At 43.8% G+C, this 20,948-nt stretch overlaps 2 protein-coding genes across 2 annotated transcripts in view; one reads left to right on the top strand and one right to left on the bottom strand.

The window, feature by feature from the left end:
* Positions 1–20,948, bottom strand: part of CDH13 (cadherin 13) — a 1,057,374-nt gene that overhangs the window by 137,997 nt on the left and 898,429 nt on the right. Inside the window, exon 8 of the mRNA XM_060083563.1 lies at positions 17,422–17,562. Within this exon, the coding sequence (XP_059939546.1) occupies positions 17,422–17,562 (141 nt within the window). The remainder of the gene's footprint in view (positions 1–17,421; positions 17,563–20,948) is intronic.
* On the top strand, positions 16,204–16,788 carry LOC132480454 (dynactin subunit 6-like). Its single transcript, XM_060084701.1, has one exon. It carries the CDS (start codon positions 16,216–16,218, stop codon positions 16,786–16,788), a length of 573 nt encoding a protein of 190 aa, XP_059940684.1. The 5' UTR covers positions 16,204–16,215.

Genomic DNA, 20,948 nt, shown 5'->3' with positions numbered 1-20,948 from the left:
TGGGAATCTAGACTATATCTCAGGAAGTCACATGGATAAGGGGTCTGGGGTGTGGCTTATCAGTGGACACAGAACAGAGATGGGACAAAGGCAAAAAAATAAATGCCCACTTTCCTCACAGGCAGGGCTATGGGGTGAGTATTGGCCAGATGAAGGAAGATAAAGGCCCCAGGGAGTTTTGCAATTAACAAGTTTTGTTAACCAATGGGTAGAATTGGAACTAGTCAGGTCAGAGGGCTCCTGGGAATAGTTTTTATACATCTATGCTGACCTACATCTACTCTCTTAGGCTGCATTTCTGGACGTGCATGTACTGGACCAATGGACAGGAAAGGTTTTAAAGGTTTCTGATAGTGTCTGGATGAAGGCTCTGCTCTTGAGCACGGCTCTGCCGCCTCCTCCGATGGGACCTATTTCGAATTGGAAACGGGACAAAGTCAACTGCTGAGAAAGAGAGATGGGACAAAAGAGAGATCAGAGAGGTTGAGGTCAGCCACCAAGCAAGTAGCAAAAGGGGTGTTATGAGTTAAAGAGAAAGAATGGAAGGCCCCTCCACTCCCACCCAGGTTAGGAAACCATGTTTATGACTTGCATTCAAATATCATCTATTGACTCACTCACCTTTAAATTTCCCTGATCACAGTGCCTGGCTCATAGGAGGTGCTTAGTTAATACTCATGGAACACCTGAGTGTCAGCTACATCCTAAGCACTTTCAGATCCCTCATCCTGGTATTTATCCCTCGCTATATTCCAGCAACACAATTATAACTGCATTATTCACAGGAAGTCGCCAGGACGGCTCCGTGTCTTAACATGTCCAGATGGCTGATGGTTTCCCTGTACTCCTTGGGCCTCTGGCATCAAGTCTGGCCTCGAAACAGTTACAAAGATGAAGAACGTGAAACAGCTGCACGCTGCGTGGCAACATCAGCTAAAGTAATTTAAAAGCCACAGAATAAGAAGCAACCACGTTCCCTGTCATTTCAGCTGGGCAGAGCTGCTCTGAGGGAAAGGCCCTCCTCTCACCTGGCTTGGAGATGCTACATTTTCTGCGCCACCTCACTCATTCGTGTTTGTCTCCTGCTACCCCACGGCCCACCCACAAGTGCAGGCTGAACTTGTCTTCAGATTCACAGGTCCTTGGGCTGAGGTGCCTCCTGGAGAAAGCTCCAGACCTGCCCTCACAAAGCGCAGGGTGCAGATGCACTGGACTCTCCCCAAGTACCAGCAGCTGAGCCGTCCCCTCCCCTTGGGACTGTGGGCCAGCGGTGCTCCAGCTCAGTACTAGTGGATGACACCCCTCACTGTTCTGAAGCAAAAAGGGGGGAGAATATGAGTGGCAGAAATTGCAAAGAGAAAAAAAATCATATTTTCTTTTTTTTTTTTTTTTTTTTTTTTTTGCTGTACGCGGGCCTCTCACTGCTGTGGCCTCTCCCGTTGCGGAGCACAGGCTCCGGACACACAGGCTCCACGGCCATGGCTCGCGGGCCCAGCCGCCCCGCGGCATGTGGGATCCTCCGGGATCGGGGCACGAACCCGTGTCCCCTGCATCGGCAGGCGGACTCCCAACCACTGCGCCACCAGGGAAGCCCAAAAAATCATATTTTCTACAGGTCTGAGAGGTAAATACCAAATCCCAGGACGGGCAGAGGAAGTAGACGGCCCCATAACTGTGAAACCAGGTAACAGACCCTGTTAGTCAGTCGCTGGCATGTGGGGTACGGCTGGAGGGAGATGGAGAGAATGAATCTGAAAAAAATACACAGTGAGGGCCTCTCGCACTGGTCAGGGTGTGAATGCGCCATTCCTTAAACATGTGCATGGGGGCTTCAGAACGCAGAAGCCAATAAACCAGTCTGGAAGAATTAAGCCTCTCCTGGGACCGTGGGAAGGGAACACAAGGGACTCATCACACACACACACAGACACCCACATACACACTCACACGTAAACATACATACATACACACTCCCCCCACATATACACAGACACACACACATACACACTCATACACGCATACACACACACATATACACACACACAATTTTATTTATATTTAGGTGGGGAAACATGATTAACTTACACACAGCGGTGTGCTGGTAAATGCTTAACAACTGACTCCTCAGGGGAAAAAAAGCCCTGATTTGTAGCTTGTGTCCCCACCACGGCTGAATCAAGCTACCAATGTGATGTTAAGCACACAAAATTGGGAAGAGATGCACTCAGTCAGCTCTCGCAAAGGCAGTGCAAGGCAGCCTGGTGCAGCCCTGCTTGTGACCACCAGGCTAAACTCATTCTCTTTCAAACAGGTTCTGGGTAGATGGAAAATGTAGCTTCGATCTGTGCACATCCCTTTTTTCAGGGAACAATCCTACCCCACCCCTTGGGGTCACACTGGTGCTGTCAACCACAGGCCTCACTTTTCTTCCTCAGAAATGGGAATGTGACCTTGGGTGGGCCAATCATTTCATCATTCCCCGGCACTCAGGGTCTGGTCTGAGTGACCCTGTGACCCAGTACAACCAAAGTCTTTCTGTGAGATTACTGTTTGGTTCTGGGCAAGAGGGAGGGTGTGCATGTCTTCCTTTGTACATAAGCCATGGGGACACAGGCTTATGGTCACCAGAGGCCATCTCACCTGCCACGAGGAGAGAGCCTACCAGAGAATAAAGCCAATACAGAGAGACAAGCAGAGCTGAGAGATGGAGTGACATATGGAGAACATTCTGATGATGCTGTCCGAGCCCTGGAGGCAGCCACATCTAAGGTCAGAAAGCCCTTCAATGCCTTCCCCAGGGATGAGTACCAATGCATTCCGGGATTTGATCATGCTGGTTCAAAGTGAGTTTCTGCTTTCAACAACAAAATGAGTACAAGCAAACGATCTTTAACTCTGGAGAAATTAAAAGCACATTTTCTTGAGGAAGACTGAGCCTCTAGTCTCAGTCTTCATCAAATTGATTTGTGTTTTCAACTTCCCGGAGCTGAAGGAAAAAAGATATTTTGACCATTTCTATACAAGGCTGCTCTTAGTGGTCAGTTCATTTCGCTGGGGTTTGTTGAGGCTTTCCTCTGAGCCCATCATGTGGGAGACCAGTGCTTGGCTATTACAAACCAGACAGCTAACTGGTTCTGGCTCTGATATATAGATTTACAGCTCTGAACTGAACCTGTGTTAAACCATGTATCTAGGGGCGATTAGCAAAGGCATCTGTTTCTATTTGCAGAGCTGCCGGGCAAGAGCGCTGTTTGTTGGATTTGATTTAATGCAACAAATATTCTTTGCGCTCCTTCTGTGTACACTGTTCTGTGACTAAAGGGGAGGAAGGTGACACATGAAGCTGTGTCTGCCCTCAGGGAGCTCCAGCCTGGAGAAGGCAGAAATGGATACCTATAATGCTGATCCAGCGCGTGCTGGGAAGAATGCTGTGATTGAGGCAGGAACAAAATGCTGGTGAAAGAGAGCCCGTTAATTCCGACTGGGAGACCTGGGGGACCTTAAGGGAAATGCATGGCTTCCTGAAGTCTGTTAGTGGGGGAGCAGACCCACCCAGGGTGGGCCACCTCTCTCACCCATCCCTGTGCGTACACAGCACAGGTTAGCCCCAGCTCCTTCTTTCAGCCCCTCAAAGGCCATGTGCATGCCTCAGGGCATTTACATAAGCTGCATGCTTCCCTCAGAAGGAGCTATCCTAGCACCACCTGCATCACTTCTCTTAGCAAAGCCAAGACTTAAGAGGATGACAAATTACTTTACGACCTCTCCTTTCCAGATCTCCGACCACGTCTGTTTTCCTTAGGTCATGTTCCCAAAGCTCTCTGAATTTATCTGTGGGATGCACCCCTCTTGCGCTCCTTTAATATCTGTCCTCCCTACTAAGCCACAAGAAGACAAGGGCTTGCCCATCTGCTTTAAATCTCCAGCCTTCAGCTCACTGCCTCTATTAGCTAAGCACGCGGTGAGGGCATGAGTGAAAGCTGAGGCCACTTTCAACCCTGCTAACTCAGAACAAGTATATCAAATGCACAAAAGATTTGTGAACTTGAGGAAGCACATTATTTCATTAATGTTCGAGGAATGCAGTAACGACAGTTATAAATTTAAAAGATTTAAAAATTGTTATCGGAGGTAGCAGACTAGTATAAAAATGACCCTAGTTAATGAACCAAAGTTCTTCTTGCTTTATAGGCCTTTGCCCGAATTCTCCAGTGAGTAAAACCTGGATTTCAATCGAGATATCTAATAATTAGTATACCATTATAAGCCACTGATAGCGATACCGGAAGATTCTGAATTAGATATGCACGTGAAGGTATATAAAGTGGAACTGTCAATATCTTTCCAACAACGTTGCTGCGTTCAACATAGGTTATTTGATTTGGTTGTTGAGAAACTAACAAAAGGCCAGTGTGTCGGGGGCCTGGCTTCTTTCACTTCTGAATCCCACAGAACCAGAACAATGTGTAAAATCTCAGAAAGTGAGTCTAGCATAATGGTTGAGAGCTGTGCTCTGGAACCAGACACCTGGAGGTGGCATCCCTGCCCCAGCATACTATAACCGTGGGAACATTTCTAACATTCCCACGACTCACTTTCGTCATCTGTGAAACAGGGATAATAAGAGTACTTATGTCATAGGGCTGCTATCAGAATTAGATGAGTTAAGATGCCTAAAGCACTTAGTACCTCCCAAAGATATGCACTTAATCACTGTTAGCTTAAAAAAATTGGTTTTCTGGATGAAAACATTTTTCATTTATTCTTTGCTTGTAAGAAATGATTATTATATTTGCCCACTAGACCTATGAAAATAAAGACACAAGACTACTTATGGCGATTAGAAGATCTCTCCCGGGCTTCCCTGGTGGCGCCGTGGCTAAGAATCTGCCTGCCAATGCAGGGGACATGGGTTCGAGCCCTGGTCCGGGAAGATCCCACATGCCGCGGAGCAACTAAGCCCGTGCGCCACAACTACGGAGCCTGCGCTCTAGAGTCCACGAGCCACAGCTACTGAGCCCATGCACCACAACTACTGAACCGTGCGCCTAGAGCCCGTGCTCCGCAACAAGAGAAGCCACGGCAATGAGAAGCCCGCACACTGCAACAAAGAGTAGCCCCTGCTCATTGCAACTAGAGAAAGCCCAAGCGTGGCAATGAAGACCAAACACAGCCAAAAAAAAAAAAAAAAAAAAAAAAAATATATATATATATATATATATATATAAAATAAAGATCTCTCCCCTTTTTTTAATTTGAAGAAATTGTGGAGGGAGAAAGAGTAGCTTACACTCACCCTGGCAAGCCCAGAAGTGTATGTGTGTGTGTGTCTGTGTGTGTTGTAGTTGTATCTAGCGCTTGCACTAAACACTGTCCTGATTTGAACAGAGAGGCATGTGTGGCAACAGGGAGGCAGGAGGTGATGAGGTGATGCTGGAAAAGTTCAAGCAGAACTGAGATTGGAGGTTATAAGCCCTGCATCTTCAGCAGTCCCTGGTGCCCAAGTGTAAACGGAGAAACCAAATGGATGTTCTCTGAGGAACAGCCCTGCCAAGGAATCCTGGAGAGCTGACCCGAAGGGCAAGACCATGGAATAGGAACATAACAGCTGTGGCTGGTCGGCAGATGTGCTCTGAGAATGGGGTCTACAGACACTCCGCTGGCGAGTCGTTAATGCCGGCATGGTGCAGAAGCAGCTTAGTGCAGGGTTGAAAGCATGGGGCCTAGACTCCAGGCAAGTTCTTCAGCTCTGAGCCTCAGTCTCCACACCCATGAAATGGGTATGACAATGAGAGTCTCAGGGTTGGCAGCAGGAGTGAACAATGGAATGTAAGTAAGCCTCTTGGACACTGCTTGGCCCAAAGCAAGTGCTTTCAGATGTTTGCATTGGCTTCTGGATGCTTCCTTAATGAGGATAAAGAGGATGAAGGAGCAGGTCCAGGAGTGCTGGACAGACAGAACTTCTGACAGAATGGCCAGTCTTGCCTTTGATAAAAGCTCATTACATATCTGCTATTACTGATGGAACACTTGCTAAGAGAAGACATCTCTTTGAATTTGCAAGGAAAAAGGAGGTACGAAGTTCAGAATCTCAACCTCTAGTTCCCCAGTGATCTGGGGAGGAATCAGCCCACTTAGCCTCAGGTTTCTTATCTGCACGGGGGTGAGAACGAGACCCTTTTCACTGGGTTGTCCAGGTTTTAGGTGGGAGAGAGTACGTGGAGTGTGGAAGGGCTTCATAAGCTTAAAAACAACTGTGTAAATGTCCACTAATGCTCGTTCCCTGCTGTGGCTATTTCCAGTTCTGTGAAGGATATAGGTGGTGGGTCGTGTGTGCCTGGTGGCATCATCGCCAGCCGTCTCTGACCACAGGAACCATGGTATTCCTGAGCAGCATGGGGGCTCCAAGTCCTGGAAGGTCTACCCTTTACGGTGTCCGCCAGTGTCTTCCCACTGCACTTCCGGTGAACCGCCTCTGTGCCTTGCCTGCATGACTGGCCCCAGTCTCACATCCCCCGCCGTCTCTCAGGCTGCTCCAGCCACACTGGACAGCTCTCAGTTCCTCAAGCAAGACATGCTCTTCCCAGCCTCCGTGTCTTCACACGGACCCTCTGCATACCCCCACGCCTCACTGGCAAGGGCTGAATTTTGTCTCCCCAAAAAGACCTGGTGGAGTCCTAACTGGCGGTGTCTCAGAATATGACCTTCTTTGGAAACAGAGGTGACCAAGCTGAAATGAGGTCGTAGGGTGGGCTCCAACCCAACATGACAGGCATATTCCTATAAAAACGGGAGAATTATGCACAGACACGCACACAGGGAGGAGGCCACGTGAAGATGAGGGCAGACGGGTGACGCATCTACAAGCCCATGAGCGCCACAGACTGACAGCAAACCACTGGAAACCTAAGAAACGGGCAGGAGCAGATGCTTCCTCAGAAGGAACCACCCTGTGGATACTCTGATCTTGGACTTCTGGCCTCCAGAACTGTGAGCAAATTAATGCTGCTCAAGCCACACAGTATGTGATATTTTGTTACAGCAGCCCTAGGACACTAGCACAGTCATTGTAAATGTCACCTCCTCAGTGAGTGTCACGGCGTGTGTGCACGATGTGTCCATGTACGGTGATTCCATCTTGTCACTAGGGACCATATGTAGCTATTTGCTTTGCTGGTCAGTTGTCCCCACTTTAGACCATAACTTCCTGAGGTCAGGGACCATGTTTGTTAGGCTGGGATGTTGTGCTCACCACACTGCATCCCAGCCTAACACAGTCCCTGGCAAAGAGGAATCATGGGATACACTTCTGATGGATGGGCTGGTGAATCAGTGAATGAAGGAATGAATGCACTTTGGAAGGCAACAGTATAATGTTACAATATGCAATAGGTACATTCAGTTAAGACAGGCTTCTTGAAGAAGATACTTCTCATAAATTCCTGTCTTCTCAGATCTGGGCAGGTCGACAGCAAAATAAAATGCTGCCTATACTGGGAAAACTGATATTCAGCCTGTAACTAAAACAGATTTTAGTTCAGAAACAAATGAATATATTAAAATCAATTCTGGATTATTTTGTTTAATCCCACTTAGAAGAATGAACCCACACAGAACTCTGGGGCTGTGGAATATTTTCTTTCTTGTTTTTAAGTTCGCAGGAAAAGTCGAGTCTGTCTCCACTCTAATGATTCCTTTATGTATTATCTGTTAACGTTGAGTTTTCTTTCTTTCTTTTTCTTTTTCTTTCTTTTTTTTACTTGACTGGTAGGGAAGTAGATTTAGGGCTCTCTGCAATTATGCAGATTTGTTTATTCGCTTCTTGAAAGGAATTTAACTCCAACCCTCTCAGCTCTCTGCACCACAGAAAAATGAGAAACCTTAGGGTCCCTCATGACTTTGTGCTACAGTAGGGCCCTGGTTTTTCACCGGCAGCAGTATTTTGTGCCACAATGAGGCTGGCCTGGGATCTGCAATCAGCCTTGAGCAGCCTCCCTCGGCTCTAAAACCAGAGGGTTGGATGAGGTTCTTTCTAAAGCCCCTTTCAGCAACATCACTCTCTAACTTTTCCATGGCCTCTGTTGCTTATTCTCAAACATTTATAATTTATTCACTCCTTTGCACATTATTTGGTTATGTTCCAAAGCTGGGTGCTGGGGCCAGAGCAGGGAACAAAAGAGACAAAGTTCCTTTTTGCGTGGAGCTTACATTCTAATTTGGGGAGACTGAGAATAAGCAAACAAGTAACTTAACCGTATGGCACATTGGAAGGTGAATATTATATATTATTAGAATAAAATAAGTGCAAACTAGGATGGGTACATATTAGAAAAGAATAGAATACATAACAGAATATTACATAACGACATATGATGGTGTACATGCAACCCTGTATATAATATGGAACTGCAATAATATTGAATAGTATATTAGAAGCCGAGACACAACAGGTGGTAGAAAGGATTTACTGCATGAATAATAATTTCATCTCTAGTTAAACTTTTGATCTTGCCCCTGTGCTGAGTCCCAGAGGCAGTGATGAAAAGGACCTGTCCCTAAATATCAAAGCATCTAAACGATGTTGGGAGACAGGCTCAGTGGTGAGACTCCACCAGAGGTAGTAAAAAATTGCTTTCATTGTCACTGAGTTGCTGCTGACCCTCTGAGCATAACCAGAGGGTTAGCCAAGGCACAGAATCTGCATAGAGGTTCACACAGGGACGATAGGGATCAACGCATCATGAGTGTAACTACGAAAGAGCAATTAATGCAATAAATCATCTGGCCATCTGGTCTACCTCTACAAGGGGCTTGAAGAACCAGCCACAGGGTAGATTAGTTTTTCACTTTAACAAATCCAGATGTTTTGACATCACAAACGCAGTGTATAAGCGACACGGGCATTTTTGCCAATGCAAGATTTCTCATCCTGCTGTCTTTGAACAATTAAATCTGGGAAAGCACACACTACCCTTTTCCTTAGCAGGAAGAATCTTGTTTGGATGATGGCTTCTATTTATAGAGCACTGCTTACATTTGAACAAATGTTTCCCTTCACTCTCTTTTAGTCGAGAAATCCAGCTGTAGACCTGCTGTTTCAAGTACCTCTGAAATTTGAACACTAGGAGATTTAGTTGATGATTTCATGTTTTTCTACGATCTTGGTGCAGGAGAAGAAAGCAATGAACTCACCCCTTCCAAGTGAAGATAAATGGGGAATGTGGGTGTTGGCTGTTTTACAGCCAACCCTTCTTCAATTATATGATGGGAAGCCGGGAATGCAATTTGCAATAGACGGCTCCTGGAGTCCTTGGACAAGATGTTGGCCTGGACGAAGATGGACCAGGAAGTGATGTAATCTGGAGGGATGTGACCATTTGCACAGTTGGGAATTGGTGGTATCCGTGCACTGAAATCACACTGCTCTATTCTCTCCAAATATTCCCTTTCTGAACATATTGGGATAGCTCCATCCACCACCCAAAGCATGGGATAAAGATCCCAATAGTGTATGTTTGGACTCCACCCTCCAGAAAAGTCACTTGTGTCAGATAAATGAAATGGGTTCAATCTTCTAAGAAGTATGTGGTTGGTTTTCTGGATTAATCTCTATTGAGCAAGCAGCATATGTAATTATGTGGTCAGTGTTTAGACACAGGCACCTCTGAATTTAAAGGTCTCTCCTAAGGGAAATAAACTCTTATGGAGAGTTTCATTTAAAGCACTCAAATATACTGCATGGAATCCTGGAGGAGTGGATAAATACATTCACTTCAGTTAGACCTTTGGCACACAAAGGTACATTTACGAGCTTTATACCCGGGGCCATCAAACTACCAAAAACAAATGAAAAGATCCAAAAGAGTTCAGAAAACTCCCCATACTCATGTCAACTCAATATAGGATAGCTCAAGAATACAGACGTCACACAAAACCCCCCACCTATTTGAAAGCACTACAGAGCTATGAAGACAGCCAGAACTTGAGAATCCAGGATCCTGTTGAGAAGGGAAGTTTACTGAAGTGAAGCCAATACTTTATGGAACTTTTACCCTTAACGCAGTTTCTAAATTATAAAGGCACAGGGACAAAGGCTAAGAATCTGAGAAGAAAGTGCTGCTAAGAGACCAGGAAGCTGAGCAGAGCTTTCAGCAGTCTCATGCGGATGACAAGACCACTGAAATTCAGGGTGTCCAAGGCGGAAGGGCCCTTGTAAAAATACCCATCTTTCAGCTGGGGCCCCAGAAAGGCTGTACCCAGGAGTAAGGGAAACCACGATAGCCCTCATGTAAGACTGAAACTCAACGATGAACTAATTCAATCCTAGACTGATTTAAAGTCATCCTTTTCTACTCTTATTGGTTTACAGAAAGCAAAAATGATAAAGTTAAGGAATAAAACAAATGTTATCCTGACATCATCTTGCATCAGATGTTTCATTAAGAGGAAAAAGTAAATTTCTGATGTAAGAAATAAAATAGTTCCTTGATTGATAAGCTTACTAATGAAGAGAAGTGAGTCATAATGAACACATTGGTAAAGATTTAAATTTCTTGTGATTTACCTGCAATACCAACATCAATAAAGACAATATAAAACTCTTATATGTCTCAAAACAAGGATGTGGGTGACACGAATAACAAATGTCAATTTAAAGATTAGTCTTTATACAAGAACATTTGAAATTGCAGAGCTCATATATATATGTATATATACATACATATATAAAAAATATATATATGAAACTTGATAGAGTTTTCCTTAAATTTAACCACAATTCTCAAAATTTACATGAGTTTTCCAACAATGAAATAATGTGGTAAAGGTGAAAAAATGTTTCTAAACTCTCCATAATACAGAGCAAATTTCTATCAACCCTGTTACAGGAAAGACTAGTCTTTTTGCTCTCTTTCTATAGAAAATGGTTTTGCATAATTATTATATAAAGAAGAGACCATAGAGTTTTCAGTCAAACATGTAAGAGAAAAAGTACTATAGGGCGAATTAGGCAGTTAATTAAGAAAATATTTTTATTATGAAAGCTCACAGTCCAAAGAAAACTAAGACTCCTCAAGCATTAAGGTCCTTGAAGACTTTTGGGAATTGGAGACTGGACCCCAGCACCCGCTTGAGAACTTAATGCAAATAGCTGCTGGCGGTTCAGTTTCACCTTGCCGGCTGCCAGCTCACACCATTTATCTTCACCCCTTTATGAAAATCAAAGCATTTACCCATCTCTCATCTTCCAGGAAGACAGGGCCTTTTAAGATTTATGCCATTTTTACTACATGTATTGTAATGTTATAGCTTGAACACTGAAACATTTACTTTAGAAAGAATTCATCAAATAGCCAAAAAAAAAAAAAATCCTGTTATTCAGTCTTCATTAACAATTGCCATTTTAATTAAAATCTGAAAAGCAACTGACTGAATAAATGAATGAAAACTCATTTAAAAACCTTATAATCATTTGCAAACACATTATTTTAAAAATAATAGCAAGTTTGTTAATCCTCATGACCTGGGGTTTACATGAAAATGAGTTATTCAGTCAGTATGTGTTGAGCAACGCCTATGCTATAAGTACAAATCACATGTCTTTTCGTAAAAAAAAAAAAAAAAGCAACTTTAGAGAGAGAAATGGACAAGTCATTTTGCTCTAAATGGGACTGAGATTCTTAAGTATAATCCAAACTCTGGGTTTGGAAAGTTTAATTAGATTTCCTAAAATCATTTCCAAATACCTAATCTAGAAAAGTCACAACTAACATGTAAACATAAACTAACAGTTAAAGTCACGTGTGAAAGCTATTAGGAAAACTCAGGGAAGACTCTCCATAGGGAGACTAGTGCTTCTAACCCAAATTTTCATGAAAATCAATGACTAAAAATTGATTTCATGTGTCAGTAACAATTTAAAGTACTTGGTTCATCATATCCAGTGACACTGTTCTCCAGTTAAAATCACCTTCAGGAAACATTCGGCAGAGAGTGAATTACTGAGTGCCAACTGGGAATGCAACAGAGAATAAGAGAGGCGTGGGCTTTGCTTCTCAGCAAGCTTACAGTCAGTGTGAATAAACACAAGGGGAACAAAAGATCTTAGTTTGCACTAAGAATGTGCTGTTTAAAATGCCCTTTAAAATATCTCCTTCCTTAGTAACAACCCTTATATTACCAAGGGCTGCAACCTGCCAACTAAAGACAGTTGGAGTTTTTCTCAGTCTCCCTCACAGATCAGGAAGGCTAAGGAGATGTAAGTCATTTGACTTTCTGGGGAATCTTTTTAAATGACGTTTACTTAGGTGGCAGGTCCTCCTCTCATTTCCTGCTTCTTTCTACCTGTTACATGGACATGATGGCTGGCACTGCGGTGACCCTATTGTACCATGAGGCAGCTTTAGGGAAGGCAGAGAAGAAAGATAAGAGGAGTATGGTAAACTGACAATATCATGGTCTCACCATACTGGCCTGGGACTGTCTACCTACGGACTTCTATGTGAGAGAAACTGTACCTCTAACTCATTTAACAGAACATTATTTCCTGTGCGTTATTTGTGGCTAACTGAAACTCCTCTTTTAAACAGATCAAAAAATGCACCTCTCTGGAGATGGAAGACCATGTAAAATAGAATTTTTAAAAAAGATAAGAACCATATACTTCTATCAATTTCCTAAGAAATGTCCTAATATATGCAGAAACTTACATAAGACAACATCTTCTTGGACAGGTTTCTAGATACCTTCAAGCCCAAATGACCACCATTTCCATTCTGGGATGACTGAAACTTGATCTTCATCTCTGAAAATTATTTCATCTTTAAGATCACAGAATCCATGTTTCCTCTCTATTCCTAGTTCATCCTGTTTGACCACTTCCACACCCAAGACCACTACCTTTGGGCTGAGTCCTTAACAGTCCTCTTTTTCCGCCAAACAGGTTCCTCTTAGCCTTCTTTGCTTTTGCCCACAGTGATGAGTTTTACAGATTCTGCCACCTCTCCTCCAGAATTACTCCTCCCCTGGAACTTGAGGGTCTTAATCACGTATTTTGAAGTGATTGAGCAGGTTCAAAGATCGCTTTCAAGGAAAACAGCAGCCTTTCAACATGGAGGGGAGATGGCCCTTTAGATAAGAACGTCAGTTGGCCTTTTGAATTTTAGAAACATCGTCACCATCATATCATCATCTTGCTCACCGCAGCCGTCTTCCTCACCACCACCTTCCTCACCACCTTCCTCGCCGCTGCCTTTGTCCCACTATCCTCGTCATCACTGTCCTCACTACCACCTTCTAAATTACCACCATATCCCCGTCGCCAACACGCCAGAGAACACGAGGTGACAAGCACTAGTGCTCTCTTCACCATTCAGCTCATTTGACATTCACAAAACCCAATGAGGTGGGCGTTATGATCAGCCCCATGAACAGGTGACAAAACGAGAATGTAGACGGTGAACGTGCTCAGATTCCGTGGCTGGTAGGTGTGACATGAATCCAGTTCTGGTCCAGAGCCCAGCCCTTCACATCACTGTTATACTGCCTCTAGCGTTCTGGTGTCCAAAATGTATGAATCAATGACAAAGAACATCAGCCATCCTGGAACATGTTAGAAAATTTAATTGTGAATTTGATTTATCCAACACTGGCAAAGACTCCTATGGGATACCTAATATCTAAGAGAGAGAATCTGATGTACTTGCTAGCTACCCATTTTTCTCGTTTTGTTACTTGTATCTCCATATGAGTTGTGACATCAGCTCTGCCCTGAGGGAATCTCAAGCTCATTGTCCAATGTCCATTTTTTTCTTAAAATAAATTTATTTATTTATTTATTTTTGGCTGTGTTGAGTCTTCATTGCTGCGCGCAGGCTTTCTCTAGTTGTGGTGAGCAGGGGCTACTCTTTGTTGCGGTGCGCAGGCTTCTCATTGCAGTGGCTTCTCTTGTTGCGGAGCAGGGGCTCTAGGCGCGCGGGCTTCAGTAGTTATGGCGTGCAGGCTTCAGTAGTTGTGGCTCGCAGGCCCCAGAGCCCAGGCTCAGTAGTTGTGGTGCACAGGGGCTACTCTTTGTTGCGGTGCGCAGGCTTCTCATTGCGGTGTCTTCTCTTGTTGCGGAGCAGGGGCTCTAGGCGCGCGGGCTTCAGTAGTTATGGCGTGCAGGCTTCAGTAGTTGTGGCACGCAGGCCCCAGAGCCCAGGCTCAGTAGTTGTGGTGCACAGGCTTAGTTGCTCCGTGGCATGTGGGATCTTCCCAGACCAAGGCTCAAACCCAGGTCCCCTGCAGTGGCAGGCGGATTCTCAACCACTGCGCCACCAGGGAATCCCCCAATGTCCATTTGAAGAGAGTTTTGTGCTTTTGCCAATATTCACAGATGAATACATTTTCCATTATACTACTTAAGGTCTCTTACTTTAAGATCTATGTTAAAATTTTTCCTTGAATTCATTGGTATTAATAACAACAACAAAAGCCTCTCACTCACAGTATTTAGTCCATAACTAGTTACATAATTCTGAGCTTAGTTTAGGCTCCACTGAAATAACTAATTAATCTCACCCACCTGGTAATGTTAATAGGTTTTCTTATTTTAGATTGGGGTTATCCAATTTCTATTTTCATTACTATGTCTATATTGAATATTACACTGTGCCTTGAGTTATTCTTTTGAAAGAGGTTTGTAAGAAATTCTGCAGATAAACCAATATCTCCCAATGAATATCCCATGAATACCAGCTCAATGAGCCATGGTGAGATGGAAAAATTATTCCCAGGCCAAATAAGTCTGAGAAACCCTACAGACCACACCTACCCCCCTTAGAGAAACACAAAGCATTTTAAAGGTACCCAGAAGTCCTACAGTAAAAGAAATCTTTCACACCATTCATCTCAGTGTTCTCCACATCTGTCTGACCCTGAAATCTCTCCCCACCCCCTGCCCTATAATGATAATTACTTGTGGAACTAATTTCTTGGAACACAGTTTGAGAAACATGGGAATAATAAGCAATCTGCATTAGCAGCTATAGAAACAGTGTCATGGGAGCAACAGAATAGACCGTATCAGCTACGTGGACTTTTTTTTTTTTTTTTTGCTGTACGCGGGCCTCTCACTGTTGTGGCCTCTCCCGTTGCGGAGCACAGGCTCCGGATGCGCAGGCCCAGCGGCCGTGGCTCACGGGCCCAGCCGCTCCACGGCATATGGGATCCTCCCAGACCGGGGCACGAACCCGTGTCCCCTGCATCGGCAGGCGGACTCTTAACCACTGCGCCACCAGGGAGGCCCGACTTTGTTGTTTTGAGGTTAGAATCCTGAGTGTCTAAGACACCACCGGCAGAGGGGGAGACTTCCAGCTCCTGAATGGGTCGTGTAGGGCTGCTAATGTGGAGAGGTCACTGCGGAGCCAGGGGCTGAGAAGGGCCACCTGGGGCAGCCCTGAGACACTTGAGAGAGGGGTGGGCAACTGCAAATCCAGACACAGATCTTTTTTCTGAACGCCCGGGAGGCGTTCAGAAAATATCAACGGCTCCCTTGGAAGCAAAGCACTGCAGCTGAGAGCACGGTAAACAGGGAGCTGTGCTCACATCCCATTTCTGGCACTTACTCTGCCTATAACCCTGGAGATCTAGATTCTCTGAGCTTAAAATAAGCACTCTCATTGGGTAAAAAATGTGGCTCACGAATCCAACCTCACACGGTCAGATGAGGCAATGGATCGAGGGTAGAGAGCCCGTGGTGGTGGTGGACGTCCAGGAAAGGTCTGGCAAACGACGGGGCTGTCACTACTGATGCTACGCTCCTGCTCAGTGAGAGGGGCGTCAAGTCCTTGGCTCTGGTCCTGACCCCCAAAGACACCATGACGGTAGCACACTTCCATCAGATGCACAGTGCCAGTGACTTCCTAGTCTCGATACAGATTCAGCAGCTGGATGAAATCTTGCATACTCAGCCTGTCCCCGAACATTGCTCCATTGGAAAAAATGGGAAACAGCAAGCACGATCCACAATCATAAAAGCACAGGAGCCACGAATAAGTAACGGCTCTCCCAGACAAGCTAACTTGGCTGTTATTTATAAGCTCCTGGGCCACCCTGCTATGGCCAAGAAAATCTGCTTTACCTTCTTGATGCTTTTCCGTCTGGCCTCTCAATCTGTACTTGCTGAAAAAAATAGTTATTGTTATGCTAAAATCACAATAGGGAGGTCAGGCCCAAACCATGGCAGAAAAGACTCAAAAAAGTGTGAAGATTGCAGCTGGAGCAGTTGTGTGTGTAGAGAGTGAAATTAAGGGTGATGTAACTATAGGACCCAGGACAGTGATCCACCCTAAAGCACGAATCATTGCGGAAGCCGGGCCCATAGTGATCGGCGAAGGTAACCTAATAGAAGAACAGGTGCTCATCATAAATGCTCACCCTGAAAATATCACTCCTGATGCTGAAGATCCAGAGCCCAAACCTATGATCATTGGCACCAATAATGTGTTTGAAGGTGGCTGTTATTCCCAAGCCATGAAAATAGGAGATAATCATGTTATTGAATCAAAAGCGTATGTAGGCAGAGACGTAACATTGACAAGTGGTTGCATCATCGGGGCCTGCTGCAACCTGAACACGTTTGAAGTCACCCCTGAGAACACAGTGATTTACGGTGCAGACTACCTTCGTCGGGTGCAGACTGAGCGACCACAGCCCCAGACACTACAGCCGGATTTCCTAATGGAAATCTTGCCAAACTACCATCACCTAAAGAAGACTATGAAAGGAAGCTCAACTCCAGTTAAGAACTAGGAACAATATATGACATGATAACATTTGTCTTTGACCACTGTCTTTTGAAAGAGCCAGAGTGTTTATACACTCTTAGTCCGCAGAATAATATGTGTTGACTTTATCTTGTAAAATTGAGTTAGAGAGGAAAGAAATGGGTTTTCATTGTAACTGTCCTCTATAATTTATATAAAATGTATTATTTTCTGATGTCCTTGTCCCATTTCTGATAATTTACAGATTTCTTATTTTGTGTTGTTTCATTATGTAAAATGTTGGCCATGAATTTTAGTTATATAAAAGACTACCCATGATAAGAAAGAAAAAAAAATCACAACAGGACTCACACAATTCAGCACTAAATAACACCAATAAAACTATGAAAATGGCACTTTGGCATTCAAAGTTGTCTTCTTATGGACTTTAACAAGATTCAATGCTTTTGTTTTCATAATGCTCTGGTATTTTCAGCTTTACAAAAAAAAAAAAAAGATAAAAATGTAAAAAAGTATTCCAGCAAGACACCATCTTCTCTCCACAAAGGAGGGTTTTGATGTCCCAAGCAGGGAGCTGGCTAGGGCTGTGGTACACTGAATTAATGTTAATCAGCAATCACGGCCATGACCACAAGGCTGGCGTTCAACAGGGGTTTACCTCTTTCTTGGTGAATTTAGGCGAGTGATCGTTTTTGTCATCGATCATGATTGTCGCTGTGGCCGTGCCTGTTAATCCAACATCCAGTCCAGCCATATCTTGAGCCTCAATGATCAATTCATACTTGGGATTTTCCAGAGTCTACAAAGCAAAAGCACAACAGAAGATGACATTTAGATCTGGGTTATCACTCGGGATAGGGGACATGCATGTTGCTCGGGCTGACGCTGTGTGCCCCCCTCCATCTAGGGCAGGCGCCTTTCATAGCACTCTTACCTGTTGTGCATAAATGTGTCTTTGGAATCTCTCCAAGGCAAGACAGTCACTATTCATAGACTAGAGTTGGCTGTGGGGATGGAAACTTAATATCATTTCCTTCATGCAATATCATTTACCACCATAATTCCTTGATATTATTTTAAGGGTTGCATAAAATATAATCATATGCATAATTTATAATTTATTTCATCATCTTCAATTAATAGGACTTGAGGTTATTTCTAGTCTTCTTAAAATTTTGACAATTTTAAATAACACTGCAATGAACATCTTTATTCAGGAAGCTCTCAATGTATTTTGACTTTAAAAAAAATGATAGATTCCAGGAAGTGGAATTATTAGGCTGAAGAGTATGAACATTTTAAGAGTCTTTATTGATATTTCAACATTGCTTTCAAGAAGATCTTACCGATCTTCGTATCATTCCTATCAGGATGTTTAGTTTATGACCCCAGGCATGGCTTGTCGTTAAAGAACAGCTGACCTTGCCCCATGAAGCACATTGGGGGATGAGCGTGATTCTATAATGGCTGTCGAACAAGGATGTAAATTTCTCACAGCACTTGCCCTTCTCCAACTTGCAGTGAAGGTAGCTGTGGACACACACCCCAGGGTAGCTTCAAGCGCTAACCCTAGTGGATATGTGCTGCCCTGCCTTCCCAAGCGTCCATCCCATCCTCCTCTGGTACTGATGCTATACTTCCTTTGGGGGTATCATCCCTTCCACACTCTTAGTACATGTGGAGTTCAGGTAGGGTTGACTCTATCCCTGGACTAGGGATGGTCATGTAGCTCAGGCTTGTACAATCAGGGCCTCCCATTCCCATTGCCATGTGATAGGCACATAACCCAAGTTAGGCCACCTGGGATTGAAACTCAGTTCTAGGACATATTTCTTTAGAACTTGTAGGCAAAAGAACTCCTCCTTCTGTTAGACTTGAAGGTGGTAGGACCAAAATCTGGAGCTGGTGGTGACCATTTGCAACCACACAGAGAAAGGCAGCCTGAGAAAGAAGACAACACAGAACTGAGAGGTAGGGATGGAGTTCTTTTAACCTAATTTGAGCTCTTTAATAGTCATTCTTGAAGCCAGAATTTACCCCTCAGATTTGTGAGTTCTATGAGCTAATAAATTTCTCCTTTCCTTAAGACATTTAATTGAGATGTTCTATGAGAAGCAACAAGGGAATTCTGACTAATACTGCAACGATTGCTATGATCAATTATCTGGTTATCTGCAAGAAAGTGTAAGAGTGATTGCATCACACTAGAGTATCACAATAGGCTCTTCACAAGAGTATTCCAATAATTTCACGAATACACTGTTTTTCCTTTTAAAATTTTCCCCTCTGCAGAAATATTTTTTTTGACCAAAGAGAGTTATTGTAATTTTTTCTTTCATTAGTTCATGCATTCCTTTAGTTGGAAGTTATTGAACATCGAGTCTAAATATGGTGTTGGGGGTATAGGGATGGGAAAAGGGTCCTTTTCTTTAAGGGGTTCAGAGATGTTTACAGTTGACAACAGGCATGTTCACATATAACTGTAACAAAATAGAGTCAGAGCTAAGCAGAGGTACATACAAATTCTTTCGCTGGCACAAACGAAGGACACGTTGGCTTAACTCTCCTGTAGTTTAACAAATTTTATAAATAATTAAAAAAAATGAACCAGCCAATTCCTGTCTCCTCATATAAATAAAACTTTATGACTGCAATGGGAACTCGATTGATTAACCTAGTGGAAAATCAATTAGACTATGAACTAGATATATTGCAAGGTTTGAGATGAGATGTTCCAAAGTCTCAATTTTCTGCCAAACTTAAGGCTACCAAAGAATATGTTTGTATTGTCAGAGAATATCCAATTATTGTAAGGAAAATAGAAACGATCCAGTCATTTCTAAAGTGGAAAGTGAGCATTCCTCTCTACCCACCCCCAACCCCATCTCCAAGAGGTAAATGTTGTTAGTAGTCTGGTGTCTCCTTCCTTTGTCCTACATATCACACTCACACACACACACACACACACACACAGACAGACATTTTAGATACACATATATTTAAACAAATGATAGCATTCACACCGCTGTACAATCCATCTTACCATATCACTTTCACCTCTGCTTATAGATCTATTCATTTCAACAGCTGTATAGCAGTCCACTGTATGGATCCAGCATAATTTATTCAATCATTCCCTATTGGATGGTCATTTGTTTGAGTTGTTTCCAGACCAGCATAATTTATTCAATCATTCCCTACTGGATGGTCATTTGTTTGAGTTGTTTCCAGACCAGCATAATTTATTCAATCATTCCCTATTGTACGGTCATTTGTTTGAGTTGTTTCCAGATTTCCACTTTGAAAAGCAACTTGAAGATAAGAAGTCCACTGGCCTATGAGTATTTGGGGATTTTTCTATAATAAACATAATTGCTTTCACAATGACAAAAGTAATAAAAACCGAGCAGCCAATGATAAAAGCACCTCCTCTGAAATATGGAAGACTTAGAGAAAAAACTGCGTATGTATGAGCCCCCTTGCTCTTACACACCTGGAAAACCTTCCACTCACCTCTGACCTGCCTCCCACTCCAGCTGAGCCTTTTCTAGGAAGTCTGCCCCAATCCCTCTTACTTGAAATATACATACACATGCGCATTTCTACACCGCTCAGAGGTCACTCTGCCTTTGTTACTCTGCTGGAGAAGGGTCCTAGGCAGCCCACAGCTGCCCATCGTCTGGGAAGAAACATTGATGCAGAGGAATAGGCCCTGATGGCCACATGCACGTCTGTCTCCCTCACAACAGTTGAGCGAGTCACAGTTAACTCCCTAACCCCAGGTGCAATGATCAGATTCTATGAAATGTGAAACCAGGCATCATGGAGACAGAACGTAGGGCAAACCCTCTTGCCTCTCCCATGCTGCTCCTGGGCCCAACAGAAGGGTTTTACCTTCTTTTTTTGTTTGTTTTTTTAATAAACTTATTTACTTATTTTATTTATTTTTGGCTGTGTTGGGTCTTCGTTGCTGCCCGCCAGCTTTCTCTAGTTGCAGAGAGCGGGGGCTACTCATTGTTGCAGTGGGTGTGCTTCTCATTGCAGTGGCTTCTCTTCTTGCGGAGCACGGGCTCTAGGCCTGCGGGCTTCAGTAGTTGTGGCACGTGGGCTCAGTAACTGTGGCTCGTGGGCTCTAGAGCGCAGGCTCAGTAGTTGTGGCGCACGGGCTTAGTTGCTCCGCGGCAT

This window comes from Mesoplodon densirostris, chromosome 19 (assembly GCF_025265405.1).
Source record: "Mesoplodon densirostris isolate mMesDen1 chromosome 19, mMesDen1 primary haplotype, whole genome shotgun sequence".
NCBI classification, from domain to species: domain Eukaryota; kingdom Metazoa; phylum Chordata; class Mammalia; order Artiodactyla; family Ziphiidae; genus Mesoplodon; species Mesoplodon densirostris.
The sequence above is the reverse complement of the archived record's forward strand: the minus strand, read 5'-3'. Positions and strand labels throughout refer to the sequence as shown.